At 35.3% G+C, this 21,634-nt stretch overlaps 1 protein-coding gene across 1 annotated transcript in view; it reads right to left on the reverse strand.

Annotated features, from left to right (window-relative positions):
- The window catches only part of TBCK (TBC1 domain containing kinase), a 174,170-nt gene that overhangs the window by 73,703 nt on the left and 78,833 nt on the right, over positions 1–21,634 (reverse strand). The window contains exons 20-22 of the mRNA XM_012809277.2: positions 9,491–9,527; positions 8,396–8,557; positions 542–731 (exon numbers count right to left, since the gene is read on the reverse strand). Of these exons, the coding sequence (XP_012664731.1) occupies positions 542–731; positions 8,396–8,557; positions 9,491–9,527 (389 nt within the window). The remainder of the gene's footprint in view (positions 1–541; positions 732–8,395; positions 8,558–9,490; positions 9,528–21,634) is intronic.

Here is a 21,634-nt window from a genome sequence, read left to right on the forward strand (position 1 = left end):
AATATTATTTAGGCTTACTAAGGAATGAAGTACCGATCATGCTACAAGGAGGGCTATTGAAAACACCATGTCAAATGAAAGAACCCAACCACAAAAGGGCACCTGTTTTATGATTCCATTTATATGAAATGTCTAGAAAGGAACTCCAGTGACACCATTGCAAAATTTGAGTGGCATAGTTTTAAAACGTTACTTATTCTGTCAACCAACAATAAGTAAATTCCTATTCTATTGCCAACTTTCAGTCTTTCTCTGTTTTTTAAATTTTTACTTCGCTTCTGTGATCTCTCACTATTTAACAAGTTGACATATAAACAGATACTATGATTACACAGAAAAAAATAAAACTCGCTACCTGGAGGAAAACGGCAAAACAGTCTCTGTAACTACACAACCAAACAGACATAAAGATTTTCTGAAATATTTGTATGAAAACAATCATATGTTTGTAAATAGCTACACTACAAGGACATAAATGACAATATAATTAAGAGTGATGACACGGAGGCATATCTATCTCCTCTGAATTTATAAACAAAACCTGCAAATACATACCAGATCTGACTTTGGAGGGTCTGGACACTCAGAAGAGAAAAAAGGAGCTGAGCTTCTGACTCCAGTGCTGTCAGGAGCTGGCTTTGGAGGCTGAGCATGCTGCCTGTACGTAGCACTCTTAGGAGTCCAACAGAACAGGTTGATCGATTCTCGCACACAGCGTTCAATGTCAATTTCTAGATAGAAAACATTTTTAAAAAGCAATGTACAGAGTTTAGCAAAAAACACATTCTTTCCTAAGTGCATATAATCTAAATATGATTAAGATGATAAATAATTAGAAAAGATACTAGTAAAAAGTACAATGTAGATATTCATAAATATATTTATGACTGGGGAATATTTGCTATTATATTATTACATATATATCTAAGTTTACATACTTATTTTAAAATTTTATTTGGTATTACCAACATATACACACACACACCTACATATGTTTGACTATTTCAGTGTACCATTGTTTAAACATCATGGAATATAACACACCTCCTTTTGTAAAAAACTGGCCCATTTATTCTGATAATGTTTTCATTTTTCCAAAGTAAAACAGAGGTAGGCTACAATTTGAGAATGAATAGACAAAACATCCAGATATCGCTTCACCACAGCTTCTGGTAAAGTGTACTGAAAGCTTCATTGCCATTAAATAGGATATTTAAAAAGGGGGAAACTTTTCAAAATCTCAATTTATCATGTCTTCCTTAATAATTTTTGAGTTAAGTGCCGAAAGGTTTAAGTCGGGTTTCACATGGAGGTAGATTAAATGCACCTGATTAAAAGAATAAAGAAACATTTTCACAGAGGAGTTTTTCTTTGTCGTATTTGAAAGCTAGGCCTCTTCAATGCACAGGCTTTATACATAGGAAGGTTATTACTGTTCCCATTACTGTCTGTGTTTTTCATGGGACTGTACTTATTTAGGAACATTCCTGATGAGGAAGACGTAGCCATTTCTCTCCAGGGAACGTGGAGAGATCACGGAAAGGCAGGAGAAGTTCAAGAAGCTGACGGGGGTGAAGGAGCTGCGCACTGATCAGGTTTTCTCCATGTTTTTAAAATTGCAAATGGCAGATATTCTCATTTCCTCTGCAAAAGTCCAAGTGTCAGCTCAGATAGACAATGGAGAAAAACGTATTACATGCTTTAAATTACAAAGGAATAAGCTTCCCTATTTCTCTTTTTGAAATGCAGGGCTTAAGGGTAAAGGAGACAGGCAATAAGCAGAGCCTGTGGCTGGTGCACGGGTTATCATTCAGAGTTGTCTGCTGTCGCAAGGTGGAGATACTGTGGAGAAGGGAAGAGAAAAAGACACTGCACATTTGTCACGAGACAGATACTGTCTACTTTCACTTAGTTTAATTCTACAGTTCTGCCTCCCGCCATCCATTTCTGTTGAAGATGGAGACACTAAGACCTGAAGAAGCTAAATGGTTTTTATTAAGTGCGCTACTACAGCTAGAATGCCTAAAGTTCATAAAGGTTTATAAGGCATCTTTTGTTATTTCTTAGGTCATTCAGATTTGGTATATGGCCAGTAAATCTGGAAAGACCAGTTATTCCATTAAGACAAAAGGAACTGCAGTAAGTGGATAAATATATGGGACCATAAATGAACAACCTTCATACCACACGATGAATTCAACTCAATCATAGACCAAAATATAAAAATTTAAACAATATACCATTCTAGAAGAACGTAGGAGAATACGTTAATGATCTTGGAGCAACAATCATTTCTTAGAGAATATGCAATATCTCAGAAGTCCAGCTGCTGATCAAAAATCTATACACGACTTTTAATGCCTAACTATAGGCAATTATTACAAGGGCTTTACTTGGCCAGCCCCATAGGGGACAGCCGCCCTCTCCACAGCAGACTCAGTGCCTAGTTAATGCACTGCAATCTGTAGGGAGTGCTGTCAAAGACATGGTCCCCTAGGACGGTCATGTTTGTATCCCTGTTCTAGGTCCCTCCAATCTAAAGGCCTCTTTATTGGGGCCCTTCGGTTGAGGCCTTCCTCAGACACCTCATCCAAGGTCTCTGGAACAGAGGTGGGGGGAACCTAAAGATATTTTTCTCCACTCTGACTCAGTACTAAATACTTGTCTATTCCGAGGACTTTCCACTCTCCCTTTCTCTAGGTCCACAAAACTTCAGGAGCCTTTAGTTTATGAGCCTCCTTGGCAGTGAAATGACTTCCTCATGTGGGTGCTAGTCCCTATGGAGAAATGGAACAGAGGTGAGTTGGCACCTTTGCCAGTCGGGCCTTTTGCTTATACCACTGCAGTTAGTCATTAAAGACTCGACTATTACCTTTTTGGTTTGTTGCCTTAATCAGTTATTCCAACACCTGGCTGCTGGGCTTGATTAAATGAGGTTCATATTCATAAAAGAAAACAACTGATAAAGTACATTAAAATTTCTTAGTAAAGCATCACAAGAATGGAGAAGCATGAATCCTACATACTCAATTTTGGTATGAGGACAATTGATGTCAATTAATGACACAGTGTGGATGGGGGAAGGGGGAGAGCAGAGAGAGAAAGAAGGAGGGAGGGGTGAGGAAAGGAAGAGCAGAGAGAGGGAAGGAGGGAGAGGGTGGGGTCTCAGTGTTAGACACGATTGTAAGAGGGTTTTTACCTAACAAATGCAATCAGTGTAACCTGGTTTCTTATACCCTCAAAGAATCCCCAACAATACAAAAAAAAAAAAAAAAAAGAAAATTTAAAATTTACTTATCAAAAGACACAGTTTACAAAATAAAAACAAGTTGAAAACAAGTAAAACTCTTCTACACTGATAAGAGTCAGAATAGTGACTGCTAATGGGGTCAAGGATTGATTAGCAGCTAGAATAAAGTAATTTTTGGGACTGTGAAAATATTCTATATATTGATTATATATTGATTGTAGTGTTGGTTACATGGATGTTTATAGCTGTGAAAACATACTGAATTATATAATTAGGGCTTATACATTTCACTGGCTACAAACTTTCCGATAATTAAAAATATGCTAAAGATTGAGAAAAAGAACCAACAAAAGAAGGCACAAATGTGTATTTTCTTTTTCTGTAAAGCTTTTTTGTTGGAAATTTAAAGTTGGATTAGTGTGAAGACGCTAAGTTTGGAGTTGGATAATTACTGTTCCATTACACAGCATCATTTATTATACTATTAAAAACTTTAGAATAGTTAAATTATATTAACATCCAAAACCATAGGGTGGAACCTGTTAATCTACTGGTCTCAACCGCTTTATTTTTTGACACAAATAATTTATTTATAAAAGAAGGTGATAAATGTTCTAGGAATTAATGTCTTGTGACATGAAAACATCCCAATAATAATAAAACAGAACACTCACTGCTACACAGTCAGGAAAGTATAAAGTTCCTTATTTTATTGGCAGAGAACAAGGTGGATGAAATAAAATATGTATATTATGAAGCACTCTCTACAAGATAAATTCTAAGGACAGTGCTCCATGACACCCTCAGCTTGATAGCACCTATAACATCAGTTAATGTACTGAGATGAAATACAATGATAGTGAATAGACATAGCATATCAGGGGTCCCCAAACTTTTTAAACAGGGGGCCAGTTCCCTGTCCTTCAGACTGTTGGAGAGCCAGACTGCGGGGCCTGGGACGAGTTGGCTGCTAAGCAGGACAGGCAGCGGCGGCAAAAACACCTGGCGGGTCAGATAAACGTCCTCGGCGGGCCGCATGTGGCCCACAGGCTGTAGTTTGAGGACGCCTGGCATAGATTCTAGGTCTTACAAAGAAAGATACAATAACCTGGAATAACTCGCTGATACATATTAAAGGACGGTAATGAAAAACATCTGTAGTCCAGGGAACATGAGGATAGAATGTTATTATAATAAGATAGAGAGTTCTAAAATATTAGGACTCTCTCAAGTTCTTATCATGTAATTTTTTGGGGGGGGGGTGAAGAGCTAAATCCAGTAAGTACTGTTTTACCATAATCCTGAACTTATCCCTGGACAGTTGCTCTCTTTCCATTGCTTAGAGTCATGCATTTTAGGGGTGTCCAATCCATCTTCCACAGAACCATTTTCTAAAATACACATAGGATCATGTCATTTTTCTGTTTAAAACTTTCTACTTGCATGTAAAATAAATCTAAGATCCTCAGCATGTCAAGCAAGGCCCCCATAATCAGCAGTCTGCCTCTCCCACCAATTTTCATCACCACCCCTGGCACCAATACCCCAGGTCATGCACTCCAGCTACTTTACCTCTCACCTACCTCTAGTGCTCCCATTAACATCCTACTCACATTTAGACAGCCATGTAGCTTCAGCCTTCTGCGTTAACCTTATGCTATTTTCTAAGCCTTCAGTGCTTTTTCTCCATCCTTCTACAGGGTTGTCCTAAGTCTTATTAATCTTTAGGGACCCAGCCAGTACTATATGTATGACTATGTCTGTCATATAGTAATATTTACTACATATGTGTTGAATGAATAAACTTATATATCCTAAGTCTCAGAAAGTGGACAAGTGGACAAGATCACCCACTTGGGATGCTTCACAGCTCAAAAATACTCCAGCAAAGTTGGTGAGTTTTCTCATTGCTAAACATCACTGGATGCTTCCTAAAAGTAAGTATAATCTTGTCTTTTTTTTTTTTTTATAAACAAACATTGTTCATAAGACCCCATTTATTGGAATGTAGCCTTAATGACAACATTAGTAATCAATTAATACATAACAGTTTTGCATTAATTGTCCTTTTAATGTGCTCCTTTCCACATACTTTGCTCATTCACGCTTTAAACATAAGGGTCACAAAAAAAATCCCTTCACCCTTCTGGCAGGTACAGGAAGAAGAAGGATATACCCAGAGAATTAGACTCTCCACAACAAGGTCTGCTTCAAGGGAAACCATTTTATTTATTTATTTATTTATCTATTTATCTCATTTTTGGGGGGGAGGATAAGAGTCTCATTATGTTGTGCTTGATAGAGTGCTCTGGTGTCACAGCTCACAGCAACCTCAAGTTCATGGGCTTAAATGATTCCCTTACCTCAGCCTCCCAAGTAGCTGAGACTACAGGCACCCACCACAAAGCCCAGCTATTTTATTGTTATTGTTGCAGTTGTCATTGTTGTTTAGCAGGCCTAGGCTGGGTTCCAACCCACCAGCACTGGTGTATGTGGCTGGCGCCATCACCAGTGAGCTAGGGGCACCAAGTCTAGGGCAAACTATTCTAGTAGAGCCAAACCCACTTGGGTTTACCAGAACCTAAATGACTAGAGGAAATTTTAGACTCTGCCAAGTAAAGTCTTCAAATTATACTTGTCATTTTGTCACTCAAAAATATTTAATAGTGCCTCAGCCTCTCAATCTAGCTGCCCCATAAACATGTTAAGCACTTACTTAAAACTCCCTAGCTTCCCTAACACCACACCCACTCACCCATTCCTGACTTGCTCCCATTCATCCGCTCAGGTAAGGGATAGGAATCTCCCCTCACACTAAACATGTCACTGGATTCCAAATCCTATTGATTCTATGAGCAACTGGACAGAAAGCTGAATTACCTAACAGGAAAGATTAAAGAACTATGCATAAGCCAGTCAAGTGACGTACTGCAGTAAAGAAGTCATACCAGGTGTAATTAAGATAACCCAAATTAGAAGTGTCAGTCCAGTTACAAATTACCAGCAGTCTTTTTAAATAATTATGCCCAATAGTGCTCCGGGCTAGTAAAAAGAAATAACAAACCAGTAATAAGACTAGAGATACTCATTCATACAGATACACTTCTCATATACACAGACATATATATTCATAGTAAGTCAATAGATACTTGGTGAACGAATGAATGTATAATTTTAAAACATAATCTTGGCTATGTCTAAGGGGGAAAGGATGGTGCAATATGTTACAGAGCTCTGGTTTATTTTACCTAGCCTTTCAAATCCAGTATACGTACACACAATTACTGGCATATTTTGCTGAATATCTATCATCTTTGCTGCTAATGCCTACAAAGAAGTGAGATGTAAACAGGAAACGCACAAACATTACTGCTATCCAGGTACTTTTAATGGTTCTCTATTTTTAACATAAGGATCTTTAGGAGTTAGCAGTGGAGCGGGCAGACGCTACGATGCAAAGCAGCTGGTGATAATGAAGGCACATGGCACACCCGAGAGAAAAGAACGCTGCAGAGTCTTGGGAGCTTTAGCACCAAGGCACTGGCAGCCATCATTTTTTTCTCTTTCTTTTACACTTAATGGTGAATCAGAAACAAAACAAGAGTCTTTGATTTTTGTGGCAACTAGAACCTTGTGTTCAAGTTTGATAAGCAATTTTCATCTGACTGATAATTTGTACCCAAGGATTAAAAAGGTTTGAATTTTTCAAAAGAATGAAATCAGTTTCTTGTAATAAAAGTAAAAAACAAATACTAGTTATTCCCTCAATGCTACATAATTTCGAATAATCAGCCTATAATTACCCTGGCTTATTATTTCTCTTCTTTCCTCCAATCTAGTTTATTGGTTTGCTTTTTACTTTATTTTGTTTTGACTTGGCACACTCACTGCACACTTACACTTGTGATAAAGGGGAAGAAGAAGTTTAAATAAATCCAAGGCATTTTTCTTATTATTTTACACAATAGGATAAAGATTTTCAACAGAGAGTGGTAGAGAAGCAATGTTGAGAAGTAATCATCATCCACAAGAAATAAAAATCAAGGCAGCAGCAGTTTTCTTATTTCTTTTAAGTGTGTTTAATAAATATATAATCTCTTAAGCCACCTTAGTTCTTTGGTTTTTGGGCAAATTTATCTCTTGGATAAATTTAAGCATGTTTATTATCAGGTGTAACTTGTGCCTGCCTGAAAATATGGAAAACAGCAATAGAATCAGCAGGGAAGGAGCCAATAGGATACTAGGAAGAAAATTAATCCTTTTTCCCCATAAAGGATTTTCAGTTTTTGCAAAAATGTAGTCAGTTAATTTTCCTACTAAAGATTTAGTTACATGCCATGTAATTATGCTGATTTTTATAATGGTAGCATCAAAGTTTCCAGGGTGTCCAGCCTACAGCCTATGGGCTGCATACAGATTATTGAGGAAAGTTTTACTTATCTGTGGTGTTGGATATTGGGAAAAGTATGCACAGATCTTTTTTTTTTCTGATTCATCAATATACAGCATAAAAGAAAAAGGTTAGACACCCCTGGTAACTGCCATCTATATTTCTACATTTAAGTATTTAACTTCTAGGTTGACAAACTCCCTGTGAATACTCTACGCAGCTTAACTTACTATCCTATATCACATGACATAGAATTTTCCTGGAGTTTGATGTGTCTTCCCCAAGAGAACAGTGTGTCTTTCTTCAGTCTGTCAAACTGTTAGCAAGAAGCTGTGGCAGGGAGGTAGCAAAATTTCATGAATTACATCTTTGTATAAATACAGATTCTTAGACACCTTTCCAGGTGGCCCTGTTTACTCTCCATCAGCTGAAGATAAACAGCTCTGTCCTAAGCAAAGGGCAAACATCTTACTGCCACATCCTTCTCAACCCCCTACTCCCTCACAGGGCCTTCTGCCCATTTTGTAGCATTACCAAGATGGAGGTAAATTACAGTGAACTGGCATAAGACAGCCTTGTATTTACAGTGCTGGGCTAGCAGAAGAGGTCATGTACGAGGGAGGTAATCTAGGGGATGATGAGGCCCAAGCAGAAGATCTGAAGGCCTGGATGATGATTTGTGCAAATGAGTTAGGAATATCTCATTATGTTATAGTCAAATTTCATTTAGCGATTCCATTTATTTAGACTTTTACCTGGTAAATCAGAGAAGAGAAGAATGCACTCATTAAAACCATTAGCCAAAAGCCGGTCCCGCAGCTGCTGAAGAATTGCCACTCCAATACAAAATGGGAAAGAAGAATTCCCAAGGAGTAAGGTATCCCAGAGGTGAAAAATTTTGTGCAGAGGAAATACATCTGTAACATAATAATATAAATAATTAAAACAATAACAACTTGCTTTACTAGATATGTAACTATTACTTTATGATCAAAACTTATTTTAAGAGCTGATACTAACAAACTGTTTTATAAAATACTTGGCTTTGCAAATTTATAGCTTCCTAATGTGTTCTGTAAAACAGATAATAAGATTGGTCAAATAGATAACATTTTCTAACCCCAATTATTGATCTTGATATAACTGTCCCATTCATAATATTTTTTTCCCAGAATTTTCTAGTTATGTTATTCTCAGTTTATTTACCTAGATGAATTTTAGTATTGCTTTAGGTATGGTAAGGTTACATTTTTATTATGGACTCTAAATAAATGTTTTATTAAATTCCCACTCAAAATCCTATCAATAATTTTCTATTTCCCATTTAATAATACTGTGGATATTTTTTCTAGGGCAATGCATATAAATCTACTTCAAATATGATTCCATTTGCCACGTGGACTGTATTCAAGTAAGTGTGTCCAATCTGTTACTACGTGTAACTAAATAATGTATTACCTATGTGCACAATCTGCTTTATTTCTAGAGGAAACCTAGTTTATGAAATAAACACACTTGTTAGTAGAGGATCTCTAAAAATGAAGCATGTATTGGTTGTAAAAGTTGCCTTCATAAACTTCATATAAATACTATAGTTGATATTAGTATCTTGTTCTAAAAAGACTGGAGCTTGTATGAATGTCATGAAATATGAGATACGCTTTCATCCTGTACGAGTCTCATTCCATCAGAACAATTAAAATACTTCTCTACTCAGCTCTATTACGTTATGATTACATAAGGACGCTTATTAAATCTACTTCTTATAAATATGAAATGTAGGGAAGCATGAATCTATCCTTTTGCTAATACAATATCAAAAAAAAAAAAAAAGAGAGAATGATACTTACGAGTAAACATGGTGAGAAACCAAGGGATGGCATAGAGCTAGGAGTGAAAAAAGAAAGGGCCACAGGGTTTGAAACAAGAGAAAACATAAAAGATAATTAGAATGATTACCAATAAACTGAACGGTAAAAAAAAGATCTATGTTTTGCTCCATTCCACTGATTAAAATAAAAAATAACATAGGTAGTTACAGTTACCATAAATACTCTATTACATAATGATATTTAGCTATACCATGATCCTTTTGCCAAGGATCATTCATAAAATGTCTTCATTTCACTCAAGACCATGGCTAACCTAAATGCAATACCAGTATGCTAATTTCAAGGGTATACTGTTTAGGTTGTACAAAAATACCGCTGAGATGTTTGTGAAAAGCTCTTGTGACAGTTAACCTTATGTATCAAATTAACTGGATCAGGACAATACTGAGATATCTGGCTAAGTATTATTTTGGGGTGTGTCTGTAAAGGTATTTCAGATGAGACTATAAGTAGATTGTCCTCTCCAGCATGGGCTGCCGTTATCCAATCCACTGAGGGGCTAAAAAGAACAAAAAGTGGAAGGAAAGGACTTTGTACCTTTCTTGACTCACTGCTCGAGCTACGCCGTCCCATCTCACCATCCCCTGCCCTTGACAGGGATTTAGGTTTCTAGTTACCTGGTTCTCAGACCTCTGGACTTACAAAAGACTTCACAAATCAAACATTATAACACTGGCTTTTCTGGGTCTCTAACTTTAAGAGAGCAGATTGTGAGATTCCTCACCCTCCATAATTATGGATGTGAATTTCTTCCCAAGATATTCTCCTTTATCGGTATCTGTGTATCTCCTATGGTTCTGTTTCTCTATAGAAAACCCTAATGCAGTATACTACATGTTGAGGTACTCTTACCTATTTTTAAAAATAAATGATATTTTAAAAATAATCAAAATGTCTCATTAAAAGTTATATTTTGTTACTACTTTACTGATCAATAGGAAGCATCATATTGGACTAAAGATCACAAAGTCTAATATTACCATGGTAATGATTTGACTCACACTGAGTGACAAATTTATTTTTCTAAGTTTACTGCCTAGGAATGAAAAAATACATATAAGGTATATACATGTATATATATGTGTACACACATTTTTAATAAACTATGCAAGATTTTGGAAGTGACAAATAATTTCTGATTTATGAAAGCAGAGTAAAATATCCCTTGTCAATAACAAGTAGCAAAAATCAACAATAATTTGTAGAAAAATCTGAAAAAGCACTAATTTTATTTAACCTTGTAAGTCAACACAGACTACTTTTTATTTGGAGACAGAGTCTTAGTCTTTATGCTCAGGATAGAGTACAGGGACATCATCACTGACTGCAACCTCCAGCGAGTGTCTGGAGGACATCAAGGGTTCCTCCTGCCTCAGCCTCCTGAACAGCTGGGACTATAGGCACATGCGACCACACCCAACTAATTTTTAAACTTTTTTTGTAGAGATGGAATCTCCCTATGTTGTTCAAGCTGGTCTCCCACACCTGCCCTCAAACCACCCTCCTACCTTGGCCTACCAGAGTATGAGGAATGCAGGCATGAGCCACAGTGCCCTGTCCCGGCTACTATTAAACAAAGATTTTTGTACTACTTACAGAGTTTGAATTTCAGCACCGACCAATTATGGATTTATGAGGAAAGATGCATATTGGCTTTGCACTGCACACGTGAGTATTTGTACTATCAAAATATCAGCCAAGACTTTTGTAAATATAATTACATGGCACATCAAATCTAAGTATTATATGTGAAATAAAGCCCACTGATCTCCACAATTTCATCTGTTATGCAGGCTATATACAGATAGCTCTTTCCAAAAACATCACAGATAGGAAAAGGGAACAGCACAAAAGTATATGACTTCACTGTAATGAGTATGAGTTGTAGAAAACAATGAAACATAACAACATATGAATTCTTCCTTCTGATTCAAATTTAGAAATAACATTAGCAGAGACTGATTTCCTCACTATTACTCAACATTTCTTTCTTTTAAGGACATGACAGCAATTACGTTACCTGCTACCCTCTGATCAAAGCCAATTGTTTGTCATCAAAAAAATCTTTCTCAAATTATTTTAGCAACTCACTGAAAATAGCTTTCCCCCATACGATTCTTGGTAATTAGCTGCATCATGATCTATGGAGGAAACTTTCTTCTATGGAAGAATAACAGGAACCAGATTTACCCTCCCACTTGAAATGCCTTAAAATCAGAGGGATTATATGAAACAATTTGCAGGTCTTGAATATTAGGCAGCCTAGAGAGTAATGCCTAAGAGAAAAGAAACAAATGAAATGACCCCTACAATTGACTGCCCAGTTTACTGTGTACAAAGTGGTTCCAGGCCACAGACGGGGCAGAAGAACCTAGATAGGGCCTGGAGTCGTCCTTAGCTGAACAGGCAGAGTCGGGAATCTGGACAGGCTAATGTGGCTAGAATCTTCAGGACATAGTACTAGACAGGACGGAGCTGCAGAGAAAAAGCTCCAGAAATCTTTGCTCAGTACTGAAGGCGGGGTGTGAGAGGAAACTACACAAAGTAGGAAAGGAATCACTTGAAATAATCAGAGAGAAAAACTGCCAGGCTCATCAAATGCTAAGAATAGTTCATTTTTTTGCCAGCCCGAATGAAAAAACAAACAACACCAGTAATAAACAAGATATCAGGTAGAGTACTCAGAAGGGCCTCATCTTAGTAATGGCCAAAACAATGCTTCCAAATTACGCTGCAATGGTTCTCATTCAATAAACCTTAAAAATAAGCTTTGAAAAATTAAACTGTTTCAATGTAAATTAACTACATCCAAGACACCGCACTCCTTGTCATCTCCAAATTGCTTCTTTTTTCTAAGCACCATTTTTACAGTCACTTACATTAAAAAATCTTATAATTTTAAAATACGTCTTGTTAAGTCTGATGTTATTTTCACAAGGTCTCGCTTGTCTTTTGTTTCTATCCATTCGCACTGAACCATCTCGTTTTGATTCTCTTTCCTTTGTGCATAATTACTGTGTTGTAACGCCGTTCTCCTTGCTTTCAGTTCCTACCTGATCCAATACTTCCTTCAGCCAAATTGATTTCCTGAAAATGCAACTGTGATCACATCATTCTCCTGTTCTATCCCGTCAATACTTTTCCACTGCATGCCAAATTAAGTATAAACTTCTTACTCATGCATTTAAAGTCATTGTGAATTAGCAAAAGATGCCCAGAACTTGCCGTCTGAAAATAGGCATTTGAATTTCAACTCTGACAATTACAGATACTGTGCCTTGGGGAAGTGAGTTAACCTCTGTGAATCCCCAATTCTTCATTTTTGAAATAGGAAAACTAACATCTTTCTTAACTATGGCAAAGAGATGGTATAAGAAGAAATAATATGTGTGGAAGTGCTTTGTAAATGGTAACCAATTCTGTAAGTTCAAAGCACTATTATCATTAACAGGGCATGGGCTACATTTCCTATGTATAACTACTTCCCTATACATGTTCTACTTTCCACCAAGACAGGATTTACTGTGATCTCAACACACATTACATTCCTATTAATGTGCTTTGCTTTTATTTTTCCTCTGAATGTTCTCTCCTTATCATTTCTACCCATCAAAACTTTGTAAGTTTTTTTCAGAGCCTGCCTCAAATGTCATTTGTTCTACGTAAACGTTTTTTTAAAGGCAGAGTCTCACTCTGTGGCCCATGTTGTGGTGCAGTGCCATCATCATAGCTCACTGCAGCCTACAACTTCTCAAGCAATCCACCTGCTTATGCCTCTCTAGTAGCTGGGATTTCAGGCGTACACCACCACACTGGGCTGATTTTTAAAAATTTTTTATTTTTTGTAGCAATGAGGCCTACTTATTGCTCAGGCTGGTTAGAAACTCTTGCCCTCAAGTGATCCCCACCTTGGCCTTCCCAAATGCCAAGATTATAGGTGTGAGCCACCATGCCCAGCCTATGTAAACTTCCTGTACATTTCTTACGATATCTATCCCATTATGCTTTATATCATTTACTATAATTGTATTATATGTAATAGTAATTATATGTTATATGGTAATTACCTATCAGATCATACTGTGCACTATAATTATTCCTGAGCTTGTCCATTCACTCTTTCATTCACTCATGCTTGCACTCATTCATTCATTAACATGAAACACACCATCCCATATGCCAGGTCTCCTTCTACAGCAGAGAAACCTGACATGTGAAAAGGTATCCCAAGTGCTTTGCAACTAAGTGCTGCAGTAGAGGTTCTGTCATAGGATAAAGGCAACAAAGTTACAGGAGTTCCTGGCTTTTTCTATCATACTGTCCATAGTAATGTAAGCTTCTTGCAGATAAAGATTCTTTTACTCATTTATTCATTAATTCTGCAACCATTTACTGAGTGCCCTATGTTTACCAGGTCTATATTAAGTGACAGGAGATAGCAGTGAACAGAGTATAGTTCCAGGCTATAAGAAGCTTACACGATTTGCATGTTGGTACATCGAATGGCCAATTCTCAATTCCAGTCTTTCTTTACTGAGTTGAGTACCCCACCCCACGTCTTCTTCTCTTCGCTTGGCTCCAGACACCACACTCACCGAGTTTTCTCATTACCCCCCTCACTGCTCTTTATCCATCCCTTTGCTGGATCCTCTTCATTGCCTTGACTTTTCATATTAGAACCCCTAGGCTCAGCTGTTGGGCTTTTATCCATTTTTCTCAAAATAATAATTCACAGTTTGAGGACTCCATATTTACAGCTTCATGCATAGACTTCTCCCATGAATTCCAAAATTATATGTCCAATGACGACCTGATATCTCCATAGTATGTCTAATAGATACACATTATATGTCCACACCAAATCTGCGCCTTCAAGTACAGTATTCCAAATCTCACTTAAGAGCAACTCTGACCTTTAAAATTGTTTAGGCAAAAAAGAAAAAAAAAAAAGTTCTGGCATCAATTTTGACTCCTCTTTCCCTCACACACTGTGTGTTTGTCACCAGCAGTCCTGCTGGCTCCCTATCCCCACTGCTAATATGTATCCTGATTCAAGTCACCACCATCTCTTGCCTAGACTACTGCAATAGCTCATTAGTTTCCTAAATTCCATTCTTGTCTATCCCTGGATTTTTCTCAGCATAGCAGCAAGAATACTAGTGTTCAAATGTTTAGACTGGATGTCACTGCTCTGTTTACAAGTATCACTGACTTTCCACTCTTGGTAATAAAAGACACAGTCCTAACTCTGAGCAGCAGAGTCTATGTCATGTGGCCTCCATTACCTATCTGCTGCCATCTCCTTGTGCCCTGTGCTCTTACTATATGGTCTCTTAGATACTTTCCTAAATCTCTGATGCTTCCACCCACGCCTGTAACACTCTGTGTTTCTTCTACTTGGGTTGCTCTTTCCATTCTTCTCCTAAAGCATTTATTCAAAAGTTACTTTTTCTGTGAGGTTTCCTGGCTACCTTTTTAAAAATTCCATTCCTCCATACCACCTGAAACCTTAACATCTATCTTTTTGCTTGATTTTTTTTTAACTTTAGAACTGACCACTGTTGCATGTTTATTTCTCTTCCTTATTGTATTATATATCCACATTAGAATATGAGTACAGAGATTTTGTCTAGGCACACAAGTATTTGTTGAAAGAATGAATAAAATATACGATGAAGATACCTGAAAGGTATAAATAAAAAGATCCAAGTAGTCACGAGATTATTATACACTTTAATAAGTTTTAAACAAATACGAAATAATGAGAAAATGAATTAATCCTCCTAGGAAGGAAAAAATCCTTCATACTAAATACTAGGCAGTCTTAAAAAATTAAACTCAAGAGTTTATTATATATCTATACATTGACAACAATTGTGGAAAAAATTAAATACGTGAAACAAGGTTTATGCTATTGATATTTGAAAAGTAGCAAATAATTCATGTTGAATAAATACCTTTAGTATAATATTGGAATTAGGAGAGGTAGGAGAGGAAACCACTCCGAGGTGCTCACCAGCACCAATCTTCTTAGCAATTAAATTAAGATGAATAAATAAGTAGAATATTCTTGTGAGACTGTACTTCCTGTTATTTTTCTTTCTCTCTTTTTGAATCTTTACTGATATTTTCATCTTAAATGATTTCTTGGGATATTGATAAAGCTGTACAATATAGCCTGATATACACAGAAAGATAGTAAAGTAATTTTGAATACCAAGCAGGTTTTGATTTTTAAATAAGCAAATAATGAAACGTACACATAAGAACAATAGAAAAATACATATAATTGGTCTCATTAAGTGAGTGATATTACTAGTTATTTCCTGATTTAATGTTTGAAACTGAAATCCAATGAAAGAAATCCATACACGCTCTAAGTCTTTTCACCAGCTCATGAAATCATATACACTTGATTTGGTATAGTGCTAGTCTACAAGAGTCAGCTAAGCAAATACTGCCCTCTAGCAATATCAAGTAAGAACGGTAATATTAATCATTTCCTCAAGTCTTTTCACATGGTCAGGGAATATAACATTTATAACCATCATTAGGAAAAACAAAGGCAGGGGCTCATTATCTTGATTTCAAAGATCAAAAAGTTAGAGCTCCACAACTCACAGATGTATAAAAATAAAAAATTAAAAGGAAATATTTTTTATACCATAACTCTAGATGAGTCTTTTGTCAAATGAAATTTTTTATTTACAAACATAAGGCACTTTCTCTCCATGTTTATCTTACAAAAGGGATTCCCCTTCTAACTGATTTTCTTAATCTACTTACTTATAAGTATATTGTTTACCTCAAGTCAGAAGTATTTTTTTATATTTAAATTATTATAAGCCTTCGCTATAAAATATATATTGATCATTAGTTTGATGTCTTACAATGATCCTGTACATGTACATTAAGGAAATACACAAAAGGATGCCTAAAAATTAGGAGTTTTCAAAGCAGTATAGACCATCCTGTATTTTCTTGAAACTTGGAGACTTTAGATTTTGTGATCTGATTAAGTTCTATATTTCCTTGAATCTTTAGGACAGTTGTGAAGCTTAGCTAATGGCTCTAAAATACCAGGCAGAAGTTGTGGTAGTTAGCGGATTTCATTACAGGTGTTGTAATTATCATGCTTATGACAATCCAGAAACTTTAGCCACAGTAAAGTATTTTAACAACCCAAAGTTCTCAGGTAACTTTATGAAGTCATCTACCAAGAGACATACCTGTTTTGTTGGAATTAGGAGAGGAGGAGTGCGAGGTAAAAAGAAGAGGCTCCTGAGCACTGGCAACTGTCGATTTTAACTCACAGGCCATTTAAGGCAAGTCACAGCCTAAGAAGACAATCCAATTCTCAACTACTCTGAGTTCACAAAATCTTAAATATTTTTACATGAAATTTTTCTTCTTTTCCTTTCCAAAGTCTACAAGATCCTTTATTTTTATCTCTGTTTGACTTATTATCACCCTTTTAGCCACATTTGGTGTGACATGGCCAATACAAAAGAAAATTCTCAAAAGTAAAACTGTATTTTCATTTTCAAAGCCACCAAGAAAGGGATAATAGTCTAAAGGTAAGAATTATAAGTCTATAGAAAACCAAGAGTGAGTCACAAAGTAGAATTTCTTAGAATTTTTTAAAGAGAAAAAAGTTATGTTCTGGTATTTTGGAGAAACAAGTAACCTTGAAGTAAAAGATGATGTATGACTAAAATAAAGCAACTAATTTTATTGCAGGCTTATATGAAAACTATTGTGCTAGTTTCTTTGTATCTGTGCTATGCCAGATACAAAGAAATAGAAACATTTGATTCATACATGTAAAAGGATAAATAAAACAAAATGTATGGAACGCAGGGTCTGGCGCATTTATGACTGAATTAATATTCCAGAATTCTTCCAAGATTTGAGGTCAAGTTTACGGAACAAGTTTCCAGGATATACAACCCTGTGTTCTGAAAGAACAGAAAATGTTATCTACATCTAAATAATCTGGTATTTCACTATAGATTAGTGACAGCAGATTCTCTGACCATAATGTATTTTTTTAAATCACCTTGGTAATTTTTGTAGATTGAAATGTGAAAACTCTTGGAAGACCTGTCTTCTCCTCTCATCTAACTTACGTACTCACATTCCACCATCTCCAATTTTATAAAGCATGCATATATTTCAACTTTGGAGGCCCCCAAGAATTCTGGGAACAGTCAAGGAGGGTGTTATTTATTTTTTCCAATTTATTGAGCGAACTGAAACTCAAAGCAGGTCACTCTGCCCAAGTTCAAAAGTTTGTAAGTTAGCTAAATAAAGCAGGCACAAAAATCCAGGACTTCTGACTGTTAGTCTATTATTCTTTGCACCATACAATGGTAGTGAAGATAGATGCAAGTTGACTTTAAGTATTTTTCCATGTTATTTGTTACTATTTCACTATATACTATAAATCAGGGGTAAATCATACCTTATCATTATTGTAAGCTTAACCAAAAACTGTTTTATAGTTTTAGATCATTCCTGAGCAGCACTGTTACACATCTGTGATAAAGAAAATGTACTATACATTATTATTATTATTGCTTAATATTTCAATGCAGCAATTGTCTTTTTTTAATGTATTTATCTTTGTTCGTTCTTTATGAGGTTTTTGTTTCTAGTCCTTATCTTAAACATTGTTTATTGTTATTAAATTTTAAGCCTTTTTAATTTTGTGAAGGCAAAAAGTAGAAACCTAATAAACACATGTATATGAAAAAAAAAGAAAATATACTATACTTGTAACAAGAAAAATATTATAAAAATTCTCAAAATCTAATATTCTAAAATAGTACTGTATGATAAATATTACTCTTGATATATTTCTATGCAAATATAAAATTTTAGACAAATATATTTATAGCAAATATGAATCATACTAGCTACTTTATGAGGTATTAAATTTTAGACGTAACTATACTCAAATTCAATTAAGTTCTATTTTATTATTTTTATTAAAGACTAGAATTGAATAAAACAGAAAAATATTTATTACTATCCTAAAAGATAACTTCTGAAATATCTAGTTCAAGTTGATAAAAAAGAAGTGTGAAAAAACTGTAAAGCATATTTTCAAGTTTAACTATCATCTATGATTATCTGTTTTAAAAGATAAAATTAGTACAGTATAATTTCTATATTCACTGACTCCGCTCAATTTTTATGTAATATTTTATATCATTATATAAATATCATTATATAAATGATAGCTATACTGTAACACAATTGGACTTGGTTGTTTAAAGTTTAGATGGATTTAGGCCAAGCATGGTGGCTCACACCTATATCCTCAAGGCGGGTGGATTGCTTGAGTTCAGGAGTTCAAGACCTGCCTGAACCTGAGCAAGACCCTGACTCTACTAAAACTAGCCTGGCATTGTGGCGGCGCCTGTATTCCCAGCTACTCAGGAGGCTGAGGCAAGAGGATCACTTGAACCCAGAAGTCTGAGGATGCTGTAAGACATGATGCCACGGCACTCAAGTCAGGGTGACAGAATGAGATTCTGTCTCAAAAAAGGATTTAATTATGCACTCTGGTCTTTTTAGCCAGTTACTTGGATCCTTAATTTTAGTCCTTTCCTTATTGTCTGGATTTCATCATATTTTCTTTTAAGTTCTCTAAGAAAAGCTTTTAGGAGTTTTATTCTCTAAACTCTTGGATGCTTAAGAATCCCTGTCTGCGCCATTTATGTTACATTATATTTGGCTTATATGCTGTTCTTCAGTCAACTTACTTTCTTTCAACATTTATAGATAATTCTTCCCTGAATGTTGCTCTGAAATCCGATCTGAAATTCTTTTTGTAATTATTTACATATTTTTCTATTTTAAAATAAATATAACAGATGAAAAATAAAATAAAAGTGAAACAATGAAAAATAGACAAAATTAAGAATTCAAGAAACTGGTTAAAATAAATGTATTTATTTACCTATTTCCTTTTCTCTTTTATGGTCTCCTCAAAATTATTCATTATGTCATTCACTGGGTATTCTGTTTCTGCCATTTTGATGGGCTAATTGTCAATATGATATTGTCAAATTTCTTTAGGCTCCACCAGTTCAAATATTCTTTGAACTTTTTCTCTTTAGTGAGCTCTTTTTTTAAAGTGTAATCATGTTATGTGTTATTTCCATGAGCTAACAGAAGACTTTTTAAAAATAATAATTCTTTTATTTCTCTTCTCTCTTTTGGTTAGGAGTATAATAATGTTTTTAATGCAGGCAGGGTCTCTAATGGATCACTTATGATTATTGAATACTCAAGGGTCCAGCTTCCTGCTAGAGTAAGTTTGGTGAAGAAGTAGAGGTTGGGGAAGGCAGTTCACTGCCACTACACAAAACTGTTACCTACACTAACTGTGTTTCATTAATCCTCAGGCTACACAAGACACGATTTTAGTTCTTGAGATTCTTTTCTGAGCAGTTCTAACTCCTTGTGACAATTGGTATTTCATGACTGTTAAAGAGAACAAAGAATAAAGGGAAAAATTAATTATTCTTTTAAAAAACATAATAAAATTCATTCTACCTCACAATTATCACCTGAATTTAACAGACCCTTCTATAAACATATTAATATGTTATTGGAATCTCAGCGATCTGTCTTATGTTGTGAATATTTTATTTTTTTATTTGAATAAGACTTATTTTATTATTACCAATTAATTATTCCTAACTATGCTTAAAAATACTAATAAGAAATCCTAGCACTCTGAGAGGCCAAGGTGGGGGGAATGCTTGAGCTCAGGAGTTCAAGACTAGCATGAGCAAGAGCAATGTCTATCTCTACTAAAAATAGAAAAATTAGCCAGGCATTATGGTAGGTGCCTGCAGTTCCATCAACTCCAAAACCGGAGGCAGGAGGATCACTTGAACCTAGGAGTTTGAGATTGCTGTGAACAAGGCTGAGGCTAGGGCACTCTAGCCTGGGGCAACAGAGTGAAATTCTGTCTCTTAAAAAAAAAAAAAAAAAAAAAAAAAAAAAAAAAAAAAAATAAAAACCCCCAAAAGGGGGGAAAAAAAAAAAAAAAAAAAAAGGACATAAGAGAACTATGGAATCCCCTAGAAGGCTGGTATAATATTAAAAAAATCATCACTACTATACTATCCTTCACTTTTCTTTTGTGTTATTCAAAATATTATACATCTTTTAAGAATATGTAAAAGATGTATAGAAACAACAGCAGCATAGCTTGTGTTTTTTGGTTTTAGTTTTTAGTTTTTATTGAGCACAGCTGAGGATTCAGAATTTTCATTTTCTACTCTTCGTATTAAAGAAAAGTAGATTGATAGATGAAAATCTTTCATAATTACTTGACCAATTAGAAGATAAAGGCAAAAAGACAGAAAACATCACTCTAGACGCTGGTGAATGATAAAATTGGTCGTATAAGTGAAAGTTTAAACTCTGAGTGCTCAGATGATGATATATTGGACAAATTTCCTCAATCACAAGTATCAGAGTAAACAATAAATAAGTGTGGAATTCTCATTCTGTCAGTCATTGAACGGGAAGAACCTCATCGCACATTATTTTGCAACAGGAAACCTGGACCATCCTACTTTTCTAAAGGGATCTTTTTTATTTTATGATATTTGTGCACAAAAGTTCATTGATGCAGTTTAAGTGCTACAGGTAGGTGTGTTTACAATGAGATTAGAAGGAAACATGTAGAAATTTAAAAAAATTCTATTTATCATTTCAACTTGTGTTCATAGATCTAAAAATGAAAATGTTTTGTAATCATGTTATAAAAAGGAGGCATCAGCTCTGGAAATACCTTGTTTAACACTTTTGTTTTATCATGCAAGTGCAAGAACAACTGGAAATAAGCTATAACCTTGTAGAGACGAACTTGAAATCTGGAACCAGTGCTTACATCATGAATATCCTTCAGGTTCATGTATGAGAGTTGAGGGTTAAGTTCAAAGGGTATTAATGCCCTTTTCACATATAAGCATATATACTTTCGAAATGAAGAATGTATGAAAATAAAATTTGGGGCTTGCTATATTTAAATTCTTACTAAAATTTTAAAAATAAAGTCATCTTTTTTTTTTTTTT

This window comes from Otolemur garnettii, unplaced genomic scaffold (genome assembly GCF_000181295.1).
Source record: "Otolemur garnettii isolate 467f Iridium unplaced genomic scaffold, OtoGar3 scaffold00103, whole genome shotgun sequence".
Lineage (NCBI taxonomy): Eukaryota > Metazoa > Chordata > Mammalia > Primates > Galagidae > Otolemur > Otolemur garnettii.